At 47.9% G+C, this 21,060-nt stretch overlaps 1 protein-coding gene across 11 annotated transcripts in view; it reads right to left on the bottom strand.

The window, feature by feature from the left end:
- Positions 1 to 2,205: 2,205 nt before the first annotated feature.
- The window catches only part of EPB41L4B (erythrocyte membrane protein band 4.1 like 4B), a 130,752-nt gene continuing 111,897 nt past the window's right edge, over positions 2,206 to 21,060 (bottom strand). For 7 of the 11 annotated variants that reach the window (XM_058694624.1, XM_058694625.1, XM_058694627.1 and 4 more), the window contains exons 21-26: positions 17,589 to 17,775; positions 15,282 to 15,359; positions 8,931 to 9,047; positions 5,998 to 6,066; positions 3,302 to 3,447; positions 2,206 to 2,391 (exon numbers count right to left, since the gene is read on the bottom strand). In XM_058694624.1, the coding sequence (XP_058550607.1) occupies positions 2,322 to 2,391; positions 3,302 to 3,447; positions 5,998 to 6,066; positions 8,931 to 9,047; positions 15,282 to 15,359; positions 17,589 to 17,775 (667 nt within the window). In that variant the 3' untranslated portion in view covers positions 2,206 to 2,321. The remainder of the gene's footprint in view (positions 2,392 to 3,301; positions 3,448 to 5,997; positions 6,067 to 8,930; positions 9,048 to 15,281; positions 15,360 to 17,588; positions 17,776 to 21,060) is intronic. The other 4 variants (XM_058694626.1, XM_058694630.1, XM_058694632.1 and 1 more) reach the window with 2 other exon arrangements.

Raw genomic sequence — 21,060 nt, 5'->3', positions numbered from 1 at the left:
CCTGGAGGTTTCCATCAGAGAGCAGGAAGTGAAGAGCAGAAGACTCAGAAAGCAGGTTAGAAGAGGAGGAGGGTGCTGGATTGGCAAGAGGTTATAACCCTAGAAACAGATAGCTTCCCAGTCTTGTACAGGAACACAGTTGTATCATGTGCACAAGATAAAGAACAGGTAAAGCTGTTTCAAAGTATAGCCAGGGGTCATGCAGTATGGGAGTAAAAAGTCCCAAACACCACAAATGCCCCGAGATGGCTTCACCAATAGAGCAGAAAGCAGTAAAATTCATCAGTGAAAACAGCACAATAATCCGTGAAAGGCAAAGCCAAGCCCTATGTATTTTGATAGCTCCTGATGACATCACTGCACCACACCAAGGTACAAAAGGGGCTGATTTTTACAACGATGACCATGACTCATCAAGAAAAGGTTAAATACTCTCCAGTATACTCTGTTTACTAAGGCAGGGAAGTACGTAATGCATTTTAGAAAGATTTCCCTCAAAAAAAAATATTAAAATTTTAAAGTTCAGCACTTAAAGCGTTAATCCTCTGTTATCTGAATATTTGCTTACATACCTCATTTTACAACAATGCTAGTAAATGAGGCATTACTTTTTTTTATAATCATTAGTATCAAATTATTGGCACCATTCAGTTTTAAGGATAGGGACAGGAGAGCAAACTATACAACATAAAAATACAGTTCTGATACAAATATATGAGATCAACTCCACTTAACAAGTGGTCATAAGAAATGGATGGACATTCTACACACAAGGAAATACAGCTAGTAAATCATCACGTGGAAAAGTGCTCAGCCTTGCTAGCAATTAATGAAATAAAACAACCTTTCAAGAACAACTATACACATCTATTAAACAAGCAAAAATAAATTAAAATGGCAAAATCCAATACTGGCAGAACTACTGGTAAGTAGAAATGCTTATACATTGCTGGTGGCATTATAAATCGTAGACGGATTCAAGCATTCAGAGGGAATAGGAGAGTTGAACTAATGACCTTTAAGGTCCTTCCAACCCAGAGATTGGATCTTTCTAGAAAGCAATCTGGCAATATGAAACAAGAGCTATAAAGTATTTCATGCTCTTTGACCTTGTAAGCCCTCTTTGGAGATATTCCCCAGGGAAGAATCCAAAGTAAGGAGCATCTTTTACAAAGGCATTCATAGCAGCACTATTTATAAGAGTGAAAAATTGGATAGAACTCAAATATCTGATAATGGGGATAAGTGAGGTTAACCATGTTATGTAGATATAGAGACATTTAAATTGGTGAGAGCAGGATCTGTGTTAGAAAGGGAAGATATGTGTTAGGTGGGGAAATACAACCAAAGAGTATGTACACACTGATCACAACTATGAAAAAACGTGTGCATATTCATTGGGAGCTTGGGCAACAATTTAGAGGGCTAGTTTGTGGTTAGGGGGTGCCTTTATTCCTGCAAAGTTGTTCAAGTGCATAATAAAAATTTAAAAACACATTTCTTGAAACTATATAAAAAGACAGCAAAGTGTCATCTGGTCAAGGTTCTATCAACAGGACAAGAATTGATCAACTTTAGAAATAATTTTCCTTTATGGAACACCCAAATGAATCTTGGTATTGAACCACCTTACCTTTGTAAAGGATTTTTAGACAATTTAAGCTATAATTTCCTACTTTGGGCTTAGTGAAAAGTTCTGTTTATCCCAAATAATATCGTATCCAACAAACCCACAATTTAAATTATATTTCAGATTTCGCTGACAGTGCTTCAGTCCTGGTGGTCACAACTTTTTTTTTTTTTTTTTTTAGTTCATCGATTCATGTCTGAATAAAAATGAGTGTTAAGGACTTCATAATATCTGTATAATTACCAGTGTAAATGAAAAACCAGCAGTAAAGAATTATTCTCTCATTAAAAATGACTCTTTAACAAACAGTCAAAGCTTGGTCCAAGTTTCAATCATACAAAATCATGGTTGGGACTGATAGCAAAGGATTCCGTGCCATATTAACCCCCTGTGGTTATCAATATATACACACAGGTAGTACTAAAAAGGAATCCCATTTCCCCATCTTTCTTCTCCTAGGCTTACCAAATCCCGCCCCAACTATACTGAGTAGCAGAAAAACTCTAATACTCAGAAGACAGAAAAGAACTTCTCCAATAAAGTCAAGCCGGAAGTTGGCTTCAACCAGCCATGGAGACCTGGTGAACAGAGCACACATCTGTGTGTTGTGCTGGAGTGAGCACACAAAGCCCGAAGAAAGAAAACGGACAGAAGGCACCATGCCATCCTCCAGGCAACAAGGGGGAGAATTTCACAGTTCGGTCATCAATAGTCTTTTCATCATTTTCTCTCTTTCCAGTTCCTGCCGGAGCGTCTCTGCACTGAAGAAGAGCAGGTGACAAAATCATGAGATTACGCTAAAAAATGACAAAAACAGATTCAGCTGAAATGCATCTCCCCCATCTTCTTTCCTGACCTCGGTTCTCGACTCTCAGGCCCCTTAAGGACCCCTGACAGCTGCTAGGGTTACAATGACCTGAAATTGTCCGGCTGCCTCCTGGTTTCCCCCACCAGACTGAGAGTTCTTCAGGACACTGCTCACCAGCAGACTGACCATACATGTCATTTATCTCTGAATCCCCAGAGCCTAGCCCCAAAGCCCAGCTCGAGGACTTCGTACATAGCAGTCTCTCAGGAAAGGTCTTCTGAATGAATGGGAAGATGTCCAGGGTCCTGTCATTCATTCTTCTCTGGCTGCACTACCCCCTCACTCTTCCTTAACCATTCTGGGCATATTCTATTTTAGAAGCCTTAGCATTGGCTGCTCCCTGTGATGATTATTACTCTTTCCCCAAATATTTGAAGACTTCTCCCTTCCCACCTTCAGGTCTCTGCTTAAAAACCACCTCAATGAGGCCATCCCAGAATGCCCCATTGCCCTTGTTGGTTTCATTTTCCTCCCTAGCTTGTCATCTCTCTCTCTCTCTCTCTCACGTGAGCACGTGCACACACACACACACACACACACACACACACACATTTATTTAACCTCTGTCTCACCTCCCCCAACACTAATTTTTGAACTCCATAAAGGTAGTACCTTTATCTGTTTTGCCCACTATACATCCCTAGGGTCTAGAATACTATCTAGCCTTTGTAGACGGTTTAATAAATACTCAGAGAATAAATGAATGAAAGAATAAATAAGAGGCTTGTTGATGTCAAAAACACAATGAAACTGGAGCCTGTGCCTGCTCTCCCTGTCACCAGAGTTACTTGCCGGTGACTCACCTGGCTGCCAGAGAAACAGGCTTCCGCGTGGTGTAGATGGTCTGCACGGTGGAGACGGTCTCTGTCAAAGGCCTCAGGGTCACTGATGGAATCAGTGGGGAAGACTGGCCAGGACAGCACTGTAACTTACTGTCTCTAAAGTCTGCCTGTCAAGGAAACAGAAAAGAGGAAATCAATCTCAACGTGGGTTCCATTTTTATACTGTCAGCTACTCCCTAAGTCTTACCACACAGTTGCTGATATATTTTTTAATAATAGCTAAAATCAATTACCACTTATTTAATGATTTTATTTTGGGCCAGTCATTTTACATATATGACCTCTTGGCAACTCTTAAAGCAGAGGTCAATTTCATCACACTAGACACCATCACTTGTAAGAACCCCCATTTTTGCATGTGCCACAGAGGATGAAAAATATGGCCAAACTTACCACGCCCACTAATGTAATGAATTTTCTGACTTCAGAGATTTAAAAGGTGAAAAAACGCATACCTTAAAACTGATTTTATGGACAAGAAAAGTAAGTCTCAGAGAGGTTAGGTAATTTTCCCAAGGTCACACAGTAAGCGTTAAGGAACCAGGATTAGCTGACTGCATAATTGGTGTTTTTCACCACTGTAGCAGTGCTTCCCGAAGTATGGTTCCCCAGACTAGCTGCACCAGTATTATCTTGAATCTTGGTAAAATTGCTGCCCTCGAGCCACTCTTAAAAGCCCCGGTGTGATTTCTGGCATTGGCTTCCTGCTGCATCTTGGCCCCTGGCTTTTCAGGAAGGGCTTCCCTGGGTGTCTCACAGCACTGCCAAGGCTGGGCAGGAGGCCAGAGGGCCCCCGCACGCACGCACGCACGCACGCACGCACGGGCCAGCTGAGGGGAGTGGAGGCGGAGCTTCCGGCTGGGGAGCGGTGCCCAGTGAAACTGCAGGGGCCGGATGAACGTAGGGGTGGTAGCATTTAACAGCCTGGCCCAGCCCCTGTGTCTCAGGCCCTCTGGTTCCTACAAGGCAGGTGCTGGAAGCTGTTCGTGACTTTAGAAATGCATTATTCTAGGGGCGCCTGGGTGGCGCAGTCGGTTAAGCGTCCGACTTCAGCCAGGTCACGATCTCGCGGTCCGTGAGTTCGAGCCCCGCGTTGGGCTCTGGGCCGATGGCTCGGAGCCTGGAGCCCGTTTCCGATTCTGTGTCTCCCTCTCTCTCTGCCCCTCCCCCGTTCATGCTCTGTCTCTCTCTGTCCCAAAAATAAATAAAATAAAAAAAAAGAAATGCATTATTCTAGGAACCTGTTTTTGCCTCTGCCTGGACTGCTGGACTCCTTCTTACCTCTGTTCAACTTCTGAAAGCTACACCAGCCACTTCCTCCCTCTCCATGTGGCTAAAGCCACCTCTGGTTGTGACCATCACCTAGCTCACGAGACTGCACTTTTGGCTACCCCTAGGCCACCCCACAGATCCTCCGGGCTGGCCAGAAAGCCTCTGGAAGGAGCCTCAGGGATCACTCAGTTCTAGGAATTACACACGCTGATCCCTGGAAGGAGGAGACGGTGAGGGGAAACAGGAGGTGATCTTAGACTCCCCACTTCTGCTCCATGCAGCCACTTGTTACAGAGTGAGTTCTGCAGAAGCTTTCATTTAAAGAAAAGACTTGCAGCTGAAAAGAACCCTGAAACTCATCAAACTCAATCACTTTGCCAGTGAGGAAACTACAACGTTTAAATGATTCAGAGTATTTCGACAACTTTCAGAGCTTAAATAAGCTGATGATGCAAAGGGCGGTGGGGGGCCTGAAGCCAGTTGTCAAGGACGACCTGCTCTCATTAACGATACCCCTGCCTCTCCACCCTTGGGAAACAACCTGTGGGACATTCTGTGGCTGGGAATGTTCTGCCAGGTTCTTGATTGCTTTTGATCCTTCCTGAAGCAGACACAAGGAGGATGTTCGTATTACTATTTCTGCTCAGAATAAGAGGAGATTGGTGCTGAGAGTGGCGAAGTGACTTACCTAAGATCACACCATTATCAAGATGTAGATCCAACCCGAAAGAATGGGAAACAGGAACTCAAACAAATCCATGTACACACATATTCACAGCGGCACTGTTCACAACAGCCACACACCCATCAGTGAATGAAGGAAGCAACACACTGGGGTATATACACAGAATGGAACATTACTCTGCCATAAAAAGAAATGAAGTGCTGATACACCCTACAATGTGCATGAGCCTCAAAAACACAATGCTCAGTGAAAGAAGCACAAAAGGTCACATATTACATGATTCCATTTATGTGAAATATCCGCACTAGGGAAATGCATAGAGACAGAGGGCAGATTGGTGATTGCCAGGGGCTGGGGGGGTGGGGGGAAACGGGAGTGATTGCGTCATGGGAATGAGGTTTCCTCCGGGGGTGATAAAAATGTTTTGGAACTAGAAGTCGTAGTTGCATGACCCTAAATGTACTCGATGTACTACATGTCACTTTGGAATGGTCAGTTTTACTTATGTGATGCTCATAAGTAAGCATCGAATAACTTAAGACAACGAAAAGATGTAGACCCCAAACCCCACTCCTTCCCAGCCTGACAGAGTTCATAGGATTAGAAGAAGCTGTCGACGTCATTGTCTGGCATTCCTCAGAAAAGCATGCCACGCGGGAAAACATTTTAAAACACAGACCTGTTTTCTGAATCTACTTACGGCAAACTGTGGCCCTGTAATGAAAGCATCAGGAAACGGGGTCACTGGATCAGCTGGGAACGTTTTTATCTTCAAAAAAGAGAAAGACAAGAGGGTTACTTACCGATTAGAAAAGAGAGTTCTGAAGTCTTTGGGGGTGCACTTTTAACACCAAACTGAAGGATTCAGGGGAACATACGTAGAGCCCACACGGCTTGTCTAAGGAAACACACAGAAGGTCCCGGAGGCCTTTTGGCCAGTGGTTGTATCTGTACTGGGCCATTGCACTGTTGGGGCCGGGACCCAGCAGGGATGCAGTCTCATGTTTGTAGGGCTCCCCACGCTTACCTTGCCCTGGAACTCCTTTCCCTGGAGGCTGTGTGGGCCTCCCAGGCATGCTGAGCCCTATGTATGGCCTGATCCATAAAAGGCCATGACCAGGGTGTGTAATGAGGCAGGCAGAGCTGCCTGGTTGCTGATGGTCCCCCCCACCCCTCGCCGCCCCCCAGCTGTGGGCCATGGACTAGGAGCTGCTACAGGCCACATCCTGGGACACAGTCTATGAGAGCAGACAGGGCACCAGGAGGCTCGCACTAATTAGGCCAGAAGGTATTCCCTGTAGTTGTTGGACTCCCTATAAGTTGTGGCCACAGAGGAAAACTGTGGAGAAACCCGTGGAAGAACGTGCGAATCCTGCCACCGTGGCCTTTGGGGATTAAAAGGCACTGTGCTCAGAAGTGCCCAGTGGGGGGGGGGGGGGGGAAGGCTGCAGCACAGAGCTGGTCTGAGACAGAGTGGAGGCACCAGCCTGAACAGGCGGCAGTGCGTGGCCAAAAAGAGCCTTTGCTCCCATTCCTTCCCCTTTGGTCATTTTGTCTTTGGCCTCCTGGGGGCCCTGGGGGATGTGGAGTGTGCTTATTTCTTTCTACTGGCCTAGAGGACTGCCAGAAGGCCCAGGGGCCTGACGACTCTGGTATTGGCTCTGCCTGCAGCCCCCAGGGCACAGAAACTGCCTGCCTCCCTGCCGGTGAATGCTCGCTGTGCCACCTGCCACCAGAGAGCTGCAGTCAGGACACTGAGGCCACCACTGCCCCTGGGCAGGTGCTTTTACGTCTCTCCCAGGAGCTGGTCTGTGGGCCCTGGGGTAGCTACCTGATGGCCTTGAGTCACTCTGACGGGGGTTAAAGTAGGGCTGAGCAAGAGCACATCAGAACACGCTCAGATCTGCGGAGGGGTTCTGAATGAGTGGAGTACTTCTCAACCAATCTGCGAATGACCATGTCTCTGCTGTGTGCACGGAGATGTCCAGTCCACACCGGCTCCCCTTCCCTAAACTCTCTCTGGCCTCTTTAAACATCTCAAAATTCCCAGGATGGGTCCCAAACTGCCTTAAGATTCAGGAGTCAGAGAGTCTGAGCGGCTCAGTTGGTTAATCAGGAGTCAGAGAGCCTGAGCGGCTCAGTTGGTTAAGCGTCTGACTAGACTTCAGCTCAGGTCATGATCTCGCAGTTTTTGAGTTCGAGCCCCCACACTGGGTTCTGCGCTGACAGCACGGAGCCTGCTTGGGATTCTCTCTCTCTCCCTCTCTCTCTGCCCCTCCCCTGCTCATGTTCTCTCTCAAGAATAAATACATAAACATTAAAAAAAAAAAAAAAAAAGAAAATACTTAGGTGTCAACTCAAATTGTCAGTAGCGGCTGCCAGCGGCACGGCGAGAGGACCCAGGGGAAGCCCCGTGGTGCATTCTCCTCCCAGGCCTAGTGGTGCAGCATGTGTTCTGAGACCACTAGCAAAGTGAAAAGCTGCATACAGATAAGACTCTCAGGGGGCGCCTGGGTGGCGCAGTCGGTTAAGCGTCTGACTTCAGCAGGGTCACGATCTCGCGGTCCGTGAGTTCGAGCCCCGCGTCAGGCTCTGGGCTGATGGCTCGGAGCCTGGAGCCTGTTTCCGATTCTGTGTCTCCCTCTCTCTCTGCCCCTCCCCCGTTCATGCTCTGTCTCTCTCTGTCCCAAAAATAAATAAAAAACGTTTAAAAAAAAAAAAAAAGACTCTCAGACCATCATGAAGTAAAACGGAAAAGAGGCTATTACTGCTATTAAAGAAACGTGAACATTGGCAGCTTTAAAGAATTATCTTACATCTTCTCTAAGAAAAAAAAATCTATCCCAACAGTTACACTCTGTGTTGCTCAGCTGTGGCAAAGTATATTCCCTCTTCTGGTGGTGCTGTCTCTTGGTAGAATCACTTTAGAAAGGGAGCAAAGCCAAGGTCACAGTATTGAACCCAGCAGGGTCCAGCCTGATGCAACAGCTTTTTGTGTTCCCTCGAACAGCAACAAACTGGAAACAAAGCACAGTCCTGCAGTAAGAATGTGTTAGGTGAATGGTAGGCCAGTCCCTGGATGGAATATACACAGTCATATACAATGTGGCCACAAGAACAAGGAGAAACAATCCAACATTAATAGAAAAGGGAAAAACAGGAGATGATATGGATACTATGACTTAACATTCTAAAACTGTGAATGGACATGAATAAATACTAGAAGGAAACATGTAAGAATGAAAAAAAATGTGCTAGGTTGGGGATATGGGTGTTTCCTTTCAGGTTGGTATGTGACATCCTGTTATCTTGAAAAATAGCAGGAAAAGACAAGTTTAAAAAAAAAGTTTTTATTTTCAATAGAAATGCAACTAAGGTTTTTCTCATCTAGGCTTATCAAAGCTTTATGAAAATGAACTCCTCCTGGTTCTTGAGACCTAGAGACACAGGGCAGGCCAGCAGCCATGTGTCCTAATTTGGTCAAACTATGTATCCATCCTGGAGTCAGAGCACCTGTCAGCCGGGCCCTTCCGGAAGGTCTAGTGCTCATGCACTCCCGTGGGGTGGCCGCCTGGTGGCTCCTGCCCGCCTCACCTCTCCTGGCCAGGCCCCTCTCCCTGCCAGGGTACCTACCAGCCTCGTTTTGATTGGAGGGTGCATGCAAACTCCAGTGGTCTCTTCCTTCATGGGGGGAGAGAGTGGAGGAGAACAGCGAGAGTGGGCACAGTGGGGGGCGCTGGCGGGCTCTGCCTGCTCGCGAGGAGGGGAAAGAAGGGGAAGAGGAGGTGGTGAGAGAAGGGGAGGAGGCAGAGAAGATAAGGGAGGGGAAGGAGAGAAAGACAGTACAGTGCAAGAAGGATCTGTCAACTCCAGACTGCTCTGGAGCCAGCCTCGCCCGAGCCTGCTTCTAGCCCCTGGCCAGCTGGCTTTTAGGCCCCCCTCCTCCCTCGTCTCCCCACCTTCTCTCCTCCTCCCTGGCTCTCATCTGTTTTCTCCACTATCCAAGCAGAACAACCCATCAAAACCCCATTCCCGGGGTAGGCAGGCAGGGGCCATCTCCTGTGCCAACTGCACGGGTCTGGCAGTGGCTCCCTGCAGCACTGGCCAGGCCAAGCCAGAAAGAGAGCCGCGATGAATTAGTGATGCTGGCCGTGCAAGCAGTATGAGGAATGGCCACACACTTGAGTGTGTTGGCCTTCCATGCCTGGTGGCCTCCTGCACCCTGCTAAGTAAGGGCCCACCTTATGGTGTGATTAGCAGGTGTCCAACAGAGTGTTTCTGGGAAAGACATACATCAGCAAGGAGGAACACGGACTTTGGGATTTACTCTGTCATGGCTTTTTGTTATCTATGTTCAGAAAACATAATGGCCCTGGCCACCCCCGCTCCCACACCCATGGCCCAGGCCATGACACCTTGTATCACCACCGAGGCACCTTGTTGCTGTAGCCAGAAGATACCAAGCATTGTGAGAAAATGTCACATCGCTTGGGGTACTGGGTTTCCCACCCCAGCCCTAAGTAGTGCCATGCACCAGCAGAGGTCCAACAGCTTGTACTGGTGAAGATGAGGAGGGTGAAGAGACGATGCTCTGATGCTAGGAGAGGGGGCCGCTGACCGGGTTAGTGTGTGTTGCAGGGAGGGACCATTTAATCCAGAGCATAAATACACACGCCTTTTTGTTCAAGAGAGCTTCCTTAAATAGTTGTAAATCCTGCCGTAATCAACGAAGTACAGTCTCTGGGTAAGTTTCACTCAAACACGGTCAAGAAAATTGCAGGCACCTTTTTCTGTCACCAAATCGATCTGATTCCGACCTCTTTACATTTGTGCAGTCCTGGGCAATTTCCAAACGGGCCTTTCCAACCATTACCTCGCAACAGCCTTGTTTACTATTCAAATTTGGAGATGCAGAAAAATTGCACCTGCAAAGTCTGAAGCCGTGGTTCTAGACCCTCTTGTTGATTGTTTCCGTATCCATTCTTCAGAAACAAGTGAGTCCATAGTAGCCATTTACGGTCAAGTTTCAGCAGCCTGCTGAGAATCCCTCCACTGCTCTCTCCTGTCCTCAGCATGAACCCTCCCCTCCACAAGATGGGATTTGAGACTTGAGTGGGGTGGGCTCCATTCCCATCCCCCAGCCTCAGTACTCAACACTGTCCCAAGCAGAACCAACTTCCAGGGACCCCAGGCCACAGGGCTTTTGCCTCTGCAGATACGCAGGCACTCAGGTGTGCTTTTTGAAGAAAATAAAAGCTGGCATAAATGATCAACAAACATGGATATGTTGCCAAATGCCAAAATGTGTACCAACCACTTGTGTCTCAGCTGAAGGTGGTGATGAATGACAAGGCTTTGCCTGACATTGGACTTTTATAGTAAAGGAATGTTGAGCCATCCCACAAACATTTCTGACCTTTCTACGTAAGCATCTGTTAGTAAATGAGCAGGAAATAAGAGAACATGTGTAATAGGATACTATTTTGAAATAACATTTTATTTTTTTTTTTTCCTCCCGGCATTTCCTCTCCTCCTTGGGTTTTTTCCACATTCAAGCAGCTAGGTTCTTCTAAGCTACTTGGCTTTTGAGTCTTAAAATCTGACTCTTTGGGGAACAGAAAGATTTTTGGCATAGACAAATGAAGATGAAAATGTGGAAGGCTTCTTCATCATCCAGATAAGAAAAGAGGTTGCCAGTTTGAGGACTGGAGAGAAAAGTCAGAGGCAAAGTGACGAGCGGTAGACATTAGGAAGTCTGACCAGAGGGGCCTGAGCTCCACAGGTGGAGGCCAGGGAACAGGGATTAAAGAGCAGAGGGGGACAAGTGTCCCTCTGCCCAGGTAGAGCTGGGACAGAATGGCTGTGTGGTATGTCCAACAGGTAGAGATTCTCATGCCAGCAGGACCACGACTCCCACCCACCAAAAGGGGCATGAGGGAAGCAGGGAGTGTCCCAGATGTATCAGCAAACAGATGACATCACAACCTAAATAGACTTCCCTCTGTCTCCCTGTGCCCTGGAGAAGACAGATGAATCCCCAGGAACATGGAACAGGCACCCTGATTTGACTTCGGATCAAGCTTCAGCCCTCCTGATAGAACGAGGTTCAAAATACAAACAAGGCTGTTCAGACTGATGGAAAGCCAGTTCTTCTGACACCGAACACAGGCTTTTTTTTTTTTTTTTTTTTTTTTTTTTGGTCCTACAGAACGTTCCTTTGACCAGGCCAGTCTCCTCCCTGGCACATGAACTCTTGACTAATATTCTCTGGCCCAGAACAGACCTGGGTTGTGACTGTCGCTGCTTTGCAGCTGGGTGAGTGGTTCATGAAGTACAGGGATCGGGGAGGGACAAGCCCCAAAGAGAAAGCATCAGGAACACAGAAGGCATAGGTGCTCATGGTGTGTGTCACCAGAGGAAAGAAGCTCGCATGCTAGACCTGGGGTGGGGGACACAATTGATATGTAAATGCCCCGTCCTTCCACTCTGCTGACACCCGTACCCTGTGGATGTGCCCACACTCACCTCCCAAAGGAGGGTACCAAATGGACAGTGGGTGTTGCCTTCACTCGCTTGCCTTCGTCCCTCCCCCACCCCTCTTGCCCCACCCACCTCTTCTGCCCCAGGCAGAAACCCCAACCTGACTGCCAGATCTGGGATGCAGATTCCGGCAATGGGCAGGCCACAGCTGCACAGGTTGTAGGTTTAGCAACAGGCTGATGTTGCTAAACTGAACTAGATAATAAAAGAGTGGGCACTGGAGCAGAACAGATATGGGAAAAGAGTGTTGCAGGAGTGATGCTGGAAAGAATGTGTGTTTTTTTTTTTTTTTGGAGAGTATGGGGATGAAAATCCTTGGAGTGGCACAGGGTGCAAGAGAATTAAGAAGGAAGCAAGTTGTGATTTGAGAAGTGTTACCAGGGAGGTGATAATTTAATCTTGGATCTTGAGAGATGCCAGTTAAAGACTGAAACTTGTTATTATTCTCAGCTGTTTGGACTCAGCTTCTTTGGAAATCACTCCACACAGAGACTGGATCATCAGGGTTGGAGCCATAAGGGTTAAACTAGCGCTGATAACGTCTAGGTGGGACCACGCTGGATGAAGGCAAGAGACTCTGGTCCCAGCTCTCTCTCTCTCTTGTTCCTCTAGCTCTGGCCCACGGAACCAGGGTAGTAATGTAACTTTAGGAGTCTCATCTGGCCCCAGACCCTAAATCCAGGCTCTCCTCCACTATCCTTTGGGGCAGAGACACCTCCACAAGGACAGAAGGGACTACTGCTTCTATTTCTATGATCCTGGGAGGAGCAGAGGGAGGAGGTGGAGGGGAAAGGTCCACACAGGAGGAGCAGGCTGCCAGAGTCCCCCTTCCTCTCTAGGACCCTTCGGCACTGGTGGAGACAGGACTCTGAAGTGAAGTAAAATCAAAGCCAGTAATGCCAAGGAAAGCCCCAAATGAAGCCGGCTCTTGACATCAAAATACCAGCCCTCCGCACCCCTTCTGTGGGAATGTGCCCCGTGGACATGCACGCACACCTCAAGTCCACACAAGCAACACAAAGGACACTTCATCCTGAGAACGCATATCCACTGCAAACTTTAGCTGTGACGCGGGCAGCCGTGTCTCGGTGCAGCGAAAGGACGTCAGCTGCCCCGTGCCAGGGCAGTGCGGCACCCCACACTCTGTTTCGGAGCTCAGAGCAGCCCAGAGATGGAAGCAAGGTGTGCTCGGAGAAGGACTGAGCTCCCTTTTGCCAGACGGGTACAAGCAGAGGTTGGACACTCAGTTGGTAGGCATTAGCGCCTCAGATCAGAGGAACTCTGGGTCCCTGGCAGATGCTGCTTCCTTTCTAATCTCAGACCATTATGGTCAAAGAAAGGATACAGATGAGGCAAGTAGATCTACCAGCTGGATCTGCAACACAGTGGTTTTTAAGGGAATCTCATCACTCCTGACCGAGCCACAATATGTTTTTTTGTAACATACCTCAACTTCTTAGATATGCCAGAATGTTTAATAAATACTCAGTATTTGCTTATGCTGTACCCTCCGCATAGATTGTTTTGCTCCATTACTTCCATCTGGCAAACTCCTATTCATACTTCAAAACCCTAGCACTATGAAGCCTTCTTTTTCTCAGTGGCCCCAGACAGGGTTAGGCACTGGGTTTCACAGCAGTAGCCGTTTCTATAGACTCTCTTATGGCGTTAATTGCAGCATGCTCCAGCAGCCTGGAAGTTCTTCCCTCACTGTCCTCTACTCCTGCCTGGCATGTTTTCTTCAATGTGGGTCTAGGAACTTAGCTTTCTCCCCATTCTGCCTTCATAGCCCTCAGGTCGTGCCCCAGGCGTTGTCGGGTCCTTCCGGGGTTTGCTGCCCTCCAGCTGAGGGTTTGCAGTCTCAGTCTGAGGAGCGCTTTAGACACAGCCCTTCTTCCAGGCATTGTTCTTTTCCCAAGTGGCAAGTCCCTGAAATCCAGATGCCAGACTTAGCCCAATCTGATGATGCACAGGGCACCAGAGAAGGAGCTGGAACGGCCGGGCTCAAGCTCGGTCCCTGTGTGATTACCCTACTCTGGGACTCAATTTCCCCATCTGTGCAAAGGGAGGACGAGGTGAGGGAAGGCCCTGCTTCTGGGTTACCCTATCGTGACAATCTGTCTAACAAGAAGGCCATCAGTAAGTCAGCTGCATTTTCTCCAACATGGGAAGGAAGGAACTCCAAAGGTTCCCAGACCCCAGGGTGTCTCGCCCACTGTCGGTTCTCAGCTGTTTATCCAAACGTGCTGACTCGAAGCTCTCGGACTGTACCAACTCTCCAGATGACAAGGACAACTGTTTAAATCACAAATGATTTCCCTGTGCCAGCTGAGGCAGACACGGCGATCATTCCTAAGGCCTAGGCAGCACTTTGCCTCATTTGCCTCCTCTTGAAAGCCTTCTGGAAAGCCTTCCTCTCCACCATATTCTCCTCCAGTGAGCCAGTCCTGAATGACTCTCACTTCTGGCTTCTCCCCCTGGCATGTCCTACGTGGCTCTCCTGTCGATCCTGGCCCTTTATCAACCCGACTCCCCTCCAGCCTCTAGCTGCCCTGTCCACTCCCAGAGCCCCACACAAGCCAGGTGTGCGGTGAGCTTTCAGGAGGTATTTTGACTCACGTTCCACACGTGTGGACCACGATTTATGCTCAAGTACACTTGAGTATCAGGCTGAGCCCAGCCGAGGGTACCTCCACGTTTGCCTGTGTCATCTAACACTACTAACAACAAGTCACACACATTTATAGTGCTGTTACAGTCGTCAAGGGCTCTCTCTCACGTGATCATTAGAACATTCTTAGGCAGACACGAGAAGCAATGGCATCCTCTATCCCATGACGAGGCTCCTAAGGAAGGGAACAGAGACCGGAGCCAGATCTGGCCTGCATGACTCCCAGTCCAGTGCTCTCTCCCCCGATAGGGTTTCTCACCCGCAGGAGTTCCATGAGGACCATCCCTAAGGAGAGACATGTATGCAGGGGATAGAGGACGGCAGGGAGGCACGAGGGGCTTGGAATGCTGGGGGGGGGGGGGGGGAGGCCTGGAGCCCGTGCTTCAGACCAGAGCACGTTGTTAGAAGCGGCAGCGAAAGGTACCCCATGGTGGGCATGCAGGGAGCAGCCCCGGAAAAGCCAAGAAGCCAAGACCCAAGCACCGAGGAGCCCTACATGCTATGGGAGCAGCAGACAGGCCGGGCAGGACCCCTGTGGCCTCCCTCAGGAGAAAGGGAGCGCCACCTCCCTGGAGGGCTCTGGGAGGTAGAGGGAACCATGCGCCCGAACCCTGAACCCCTGAATGAAGGCTGATCCCCGAGGCTCCGGGCTGTGAGCAGGACAAGAGGAAGAGTCTTTCCAGTGGCAATGCCCACCTCCGTGCATCCGCCCCACTATCAAGATGTTTCTAAAGCCTGGGGCTTTTCTGGTTTTAGCACACTGGGAGGTTTACCAGAGGAGTAGCTTCCGTGAAGTCCATCAGGAGATCGCCTGGCTCCAACGTAAAGGCACCTCCTCGGTCAGAGGGACTCTAGGAAGGTGCACAAAACATCACTGGGTTAGTGCCGGCTCCAGACGGACAAGGGAATTTCACCAGAAAACACAGTTTCCTCTCCCTCCTCTCCCTCCCTCCCATCACGGAACCCATGACTCTGCCAGTCCTCTGTACCATTCCCTTGCCCAGCAGCATGCAAGTAGGAGAGACCAAACCCCACACGTTTTCTGAAACCTTAATGGGCAGAAACAGTATGTAGGCTAGAGAACTGCCTTCTTTTAAAAGGTGCCAACAACTTCTCTTTAAGTGCTTTCGGTGCTCTTTGGTCTTTTGGAGGGGGAGATGCTTCAAACAGTCCTTTGAATATAGAGAGAGCAAAGACCCCATCCTGGATCAAGAGGGTCAAGGCCTCAAGGAACTAAACTCATGGGCGCAGGGGGTACATGGTTGGCTCAGTCAGTAGAGCATGGGACTCCTGATCTCAGGGTTGCAGGGTTGTGAGCTCAAGCCCCATGTGTGGCACAGGGTTCGCTTTAAAAAAGAATTTAAATGGGGCACCCGGGTGGCTCAGTCCATTGGGCGTCCCACTTGGGCTCAGGTCATGATCTCGTGGTTCATGGGTTGAAGCCCTGCATGGGGATCTGTGCTGAGGGCTCAGAGCCTGCTTCAGATTCTGTGTCTCCCTGTCTCTCTGCTCTTCCCCTGCTCACACAAGGTGTGTGTGTGTGTGTGTGTGTGTGTGTGTGTGTGTTTCTCTTTCTCTCTCCCAAAAAATGAATGAACATTAAAAAAATAAAAGAAAAAAGAAGTTAAAGAAAACCCTCATCTGAGTAATAATTAGGAAGATCTTTATGGTGGGAGGGAGGTATTCTCCGAAAACCATGTTCAGTTTTTGGGAAAACATTTTTTTCCTCCTGTCCTAGGGTCTCAGCAGCATGGGAGGCCTGGAGGCCCTTTGTGGGAAAAAAAATAAACCCCATCAACTTGGCACAAGCCGGGCCCTAAGGAGAGAGATGGCCAGGAGAGGGAGCCCTGTGGCCTCTGGTACGATGCCACCCACATCCCCACTGAATTCTCCTTTGTTTCATAAATATTTTCGCTTGGTTTTAACCACGGTGAAGAATCTGTGATAGGAACCTGTGTCTACAGTTGGGACAAAGCAATATCAGGGATTCTGCACAAGATAGGGGAACCCAGGAGCTGATTTGCAGGAAAGGAGGGAGCCTCACTCGGGCCAGCCACTGACTGCGGAGTCCCCGGCCTGAGCAGCCTGTCCTATTGAGGACCACAAAGTATCCCAAAGACCCTGGGAAGGGAGCTGAGAAATGCCTGGCCCTGGTCAAGGAGGATGTGGCCTGGCCCACTGTTACTTAGAGGCTATCAGGAATCGTGATCTGTTTGCCCAGATGTCACCTCCACTGGACTGGACACTGGCCCACAAGCTGGGCAAGGAAGCAGATCTTATTCTCATTTTTAGGAGGAGGAGGAAGCTGAGGCTTGGAGAAACAAGGGCTGTGGAGTGACAGCTCATTGCAAGTAGCCAGGAGGCATGTGAACAGAGCAGCTGGAAGCACAGTCTGGGGTCTGGTCTTGCCTTCAGGGCCCCCACCCCATGCACCCACCATTCCTCGGTGGGGTCCACAGACCAAGCAGCCTTTGACTTGGCATCTACTCGTAGAACAATAGGCTTGAATGTGTTTGGACCACTTGCTGTAGAGTGACCGCAGCCAAGGGGCACTCAGAGCAAACCAAGAGAAATGTCTTGAGCAAGGCCTTGTCACAGCCCATTCACATTTCTGGCAACTTCCCGAAATTTCAAACTGATGAAGAAAATAATATTTCCCATTTTTAAACTATTTGTATGGGCCATCTGATATAAGGAATGAGATGGGGATGCTCCTATGTTTTCACTCCTCCAGATTTTCCATTATGGGGCAAAAAACATTTCTTGTTTTCTATCTCTGCGGTGCAGTAACAGATTATATAGGGATGATATTCTAAAATTAAAATCACCCTCAAAAATCTCTCCCATTTCTCTTAAAGTAAAATGTACAAGGTCTTTCTTACGCCATTTGTGTCTCATAAACTGTTAGGTCATCTTTTGGGGACAGTTCTATAAAAACCCTGCCCCGGTGGTTGCTACCCTTGTTTTGCGAGCACACGGTTGATTGTGCCAAGTTTAAATGCTCGCGGGATGCCCTGCACTACATTTATACTGAATTCCTAGCAAATGCAGCTACTCCTCTCGGGGCTTTCCCCCCATACCTTGGCCCCTGGGGACAGCGGGCCCTTGCCTTCTGAATTCTGAGGCGAGCTGACTTTGTGGCCCTTGGGGGACACCAGTGGCGCTGAGACTTGCGTGGTGGCCGTGGTGGTGTGTGTGGTTGCGGCTGTGGACGCTCCTACTGCCTCGGCCAGGTCGGGAGGGAGGTCATCTTCATCACTGCGGTTACTAAAAGCACATGAAGCTCTGCTCATTACAACAATAAACAGGCTGTGGGGAGTGCAGGGAGGGCCGGGAGGGGGCGGGGGAGCTCCCCAAACAGATGTCTGCCAGATGTCCAGCTTACAGGATCCGATACAGTGACATTTTCGCCAAAGCCAATTTGGGCTGGATTTTCTGTCATTTGCCAAGAGGTTCGAATTTTTTTTTCTTTATTATGGAGAGACATATGTGATATTTATCATTTTATCCATTGGTAAGCGTACGATTCAGTGACATTCAAAACATCCACAATGTTGTGTACCCATCACCACTGTCTACACCCAAAACTTTCTCATCACCCTTGACAGCAACTCTGTATCCACTGAACAATAACTGCCCTATGCCCTCTCCCTGCAGCCCCACTGCTTTCCGGCTGGATGAATTTGACTATTCTAGTTCCTCATACGAGTGGAATCATGCAATATATGTCCTTCTGTATCTGGTTTATTTCACTTACCATAATGTTTTCAAGGTCCATCCACGCTGTAGCCTATGTCAACATTTCATTTCTTTTTATGTCTGAATAATATTCCATTGCAGTGACAGGTTGTATTTTGTTTATCCATTCACCTGCTGAGGTACTAACATCTGTTTGAAACCCTGCTCTCAATTCTTTGGGATTGGAATCCCACTTGAGGTCATACTGCCGGGTCATATGGTAGTCCTATGCTTAATTTTTTGAGAAGCCACCAAGCCAAGGGAGTGGCCTCCTTTAGGAGGGTAAATACAAGCCATTTAAGAACCCACTGCTGTGGGGTGCCTGGGTAGCTCAGTCAGTTAAGCATCCGACTTCGGCTCAAGCCATGATCTCATGGTTTGTGGGTTTAAGCCCCGCGTTGGGTTCTGTGCTGACAGCTCAGAACCTGGGGCCTGCTTTGAATTCTCTGTCTCCCTCTCTCTCTGCCCCTCCCCCCCTCAAGCTCTGTCTCTCTCTCTCTCTCTCTCTCTCTCTCTCTCTCCCCAAAATAAATAAACATTAAAAATAAATACATACATAAAATGTTTAAAAGAGAGCCCACTGCCACGAGTGAAAAGGATAATGGCCCCTTTTGTGGCCTAACAGCAACCATTCCTTTGGGGTCATAAAGTAGTTACAGGGGAGGAGTTGGGCACATTTATTTGGGGACCCAGCAGCTCTGGTCTTAGAAGCTCTCTGATGGAATGGGATGATCCAGGCAGAAAAGTACACTAGACAGGAAGTCACCATGAGGGAGGACAAGTCTGGGTTGGCGTTCTGGGTTTGTCTCCAGGGTGTGGATTTGTGGGGAAGGTTGGATCTCCCACAAGGTATGGCAAGGCAGGAAGCCCTTTTAATCTGGTCATACTGGCACAGGACAGAGCAGCACCGTCAATTGCTCCCTCTCAGTATAGACAGTATTTTCTCAAACTTCTAGAAATTAAGACAAGCCCTCTCTCCCCTAATGCCAACCACGTTGCTGCCTGTGCAGAAAAGAGCTAATTCTGCAGGCCTGGGGTGCTCCAGCTCTGCATATTCCAAAGGAACCTCTGGCCACTGGGAGCTCTTGGGAGAACCTCTGGGCCCTTGGAATATCCTGCCTGATAAGGGTGTCACTGCATACCTGAAACCTTGGGCCATGCCACATAGTCTATGCTATCATCAAACTTGAGGGGAGTCTCGGGGACCCTGACACACTTTCCCTAAGGGGCTTCCGTGTGGAATTTCTAGAACTACGCCGGCACAGAGGTTATGTTTTAGAAATGATGGCTGAGCAAGGGTGTAGCTAAAAGGCCCATGGCCAGTGGGCACCAGTGTGGCCTGAGCAGGGTGCCTGACGGGGGCCTCACCATGGCAATGACCTCCTGGGAAATGTGGCCATGGTATACAATTGCTGTGGATAGGACTCACTGAGGGAGGGGTCCTGGGGGGTTTCAGATCATTCTGTGTATGTAGAAGTCTCAAGAGGAGGATTTAGAGTTTATTATTAATAAGGAAACAGGTGAGGTTGGAATAAGTAAATAGGAACATTAATAAGACGCCACATGTTTGGATCCATGCTGATGAAGTAAGTCAGATCAGTAACACATGCATTATTAGCCCATTTGAATTTCACAACAGCCCTGCATTATGGTCTCCACTCTTCAGAGAAGTAGATGATATTCAGTGGCTGATTGTAACATGACTTCCTCAAGGTCACATAGCAGTTAAGTGGAAAAGTGGGGTTAAAATTATTTTCTGCCATTAAAAAACAAAAACAAAAACAAAGCTCATCTTTCACAATAGGAAGTCAACCAACACCGCCTAAAATTGAAAAAGACTCCAAATTCTTGATGGTTTTTATAACCTTTGTCCTAATTTAGATCTCGTGGCAAAGAGACATCTACCTAACTTCGTCACATCTTTCAATTCAACCTCCGTTTCTAAGGTAAATTCATGTTAAATTCATGAAATATCATTTAATCAGTACAATTTTATGTGTAGTTAGAGTCTTTTCTTTGGAATTATTTCTTTCCATTTTAACCACATGTGGGAAATGTCTAAAATAATAGTCATCAAATGTGAACATCAGTCATTTCTGGTGGCATGATGCTAGGGGATCGGTTACCTTTTCTCTTTAGGCTTGGAATATTATTCTCTTCAGAATATTTTTAGGCTCTTACACTATGTTTAAATGTATAATAAAGTTATATTTCTTGAAAAACATAAAGCAGTTCATCATTTTCTAAACATACTGGCTGGTATCCATAGAAAGATGACGTTTTTCCTGCCTCAAACACTACAGAGTTCTGCTTTTCTCTTTTCTCTGCACATAACAGCCACACTTTTCCTCCCTCTGTCATTATTTCCAGGAAAGAACATGGCTGGGGTTTTTGTTCATATCCTTAAAAGCAACAATTTGAAAAGTTGTTCAGAGCACTTGAACATTGTGATGCTCTTGTGGGAAAGCCTAAAATCCAAATACACATCCTGCTGTCCTAGAACTAGATATACTGTGACAGCTAAAAGGGCTGTGTATGTGTGTGTGTGCGCATTTCAATAATAGTAACGTAGAAATATTTTTTATTTTTTTTTCTTTTTTTTTTTTCAACGTTTTTTTTTTTTTTTTTTTTTACTTATTTTTAGGACAGAGAGAGACAGAGCATGAACGGGGGAGGGGCAGAGAGAGAGGGAGACACAGAATCGGAAACAGGCTCCAGGCTCCGAGCCATCAGCCCAGAGCCTGACGCGGGGCTCGAACTCACGGACCGCGAGATCGTGACCTGGCTGAAGTCGGCCGCTTAACCGACTGCGCC

This window comes from Neofelis nebulosa, chromosome 12, assembly GCF_028018385.1.
Source record: "Neofelis nebulosa isolate mNeoNeb1 chromosome 12, mNeoNeb1.pri, whole genome shotgun sequence".
NCBI classification, from domain to species: Eukaryota; Metazoa; Chordata; class Mammalia; order Carnivora; family Felidae; genus Neofelis; species Neofelis nebulosa.
This window is presented reverse-complemented; position numbering and strand designations above follow the sequence as displayed.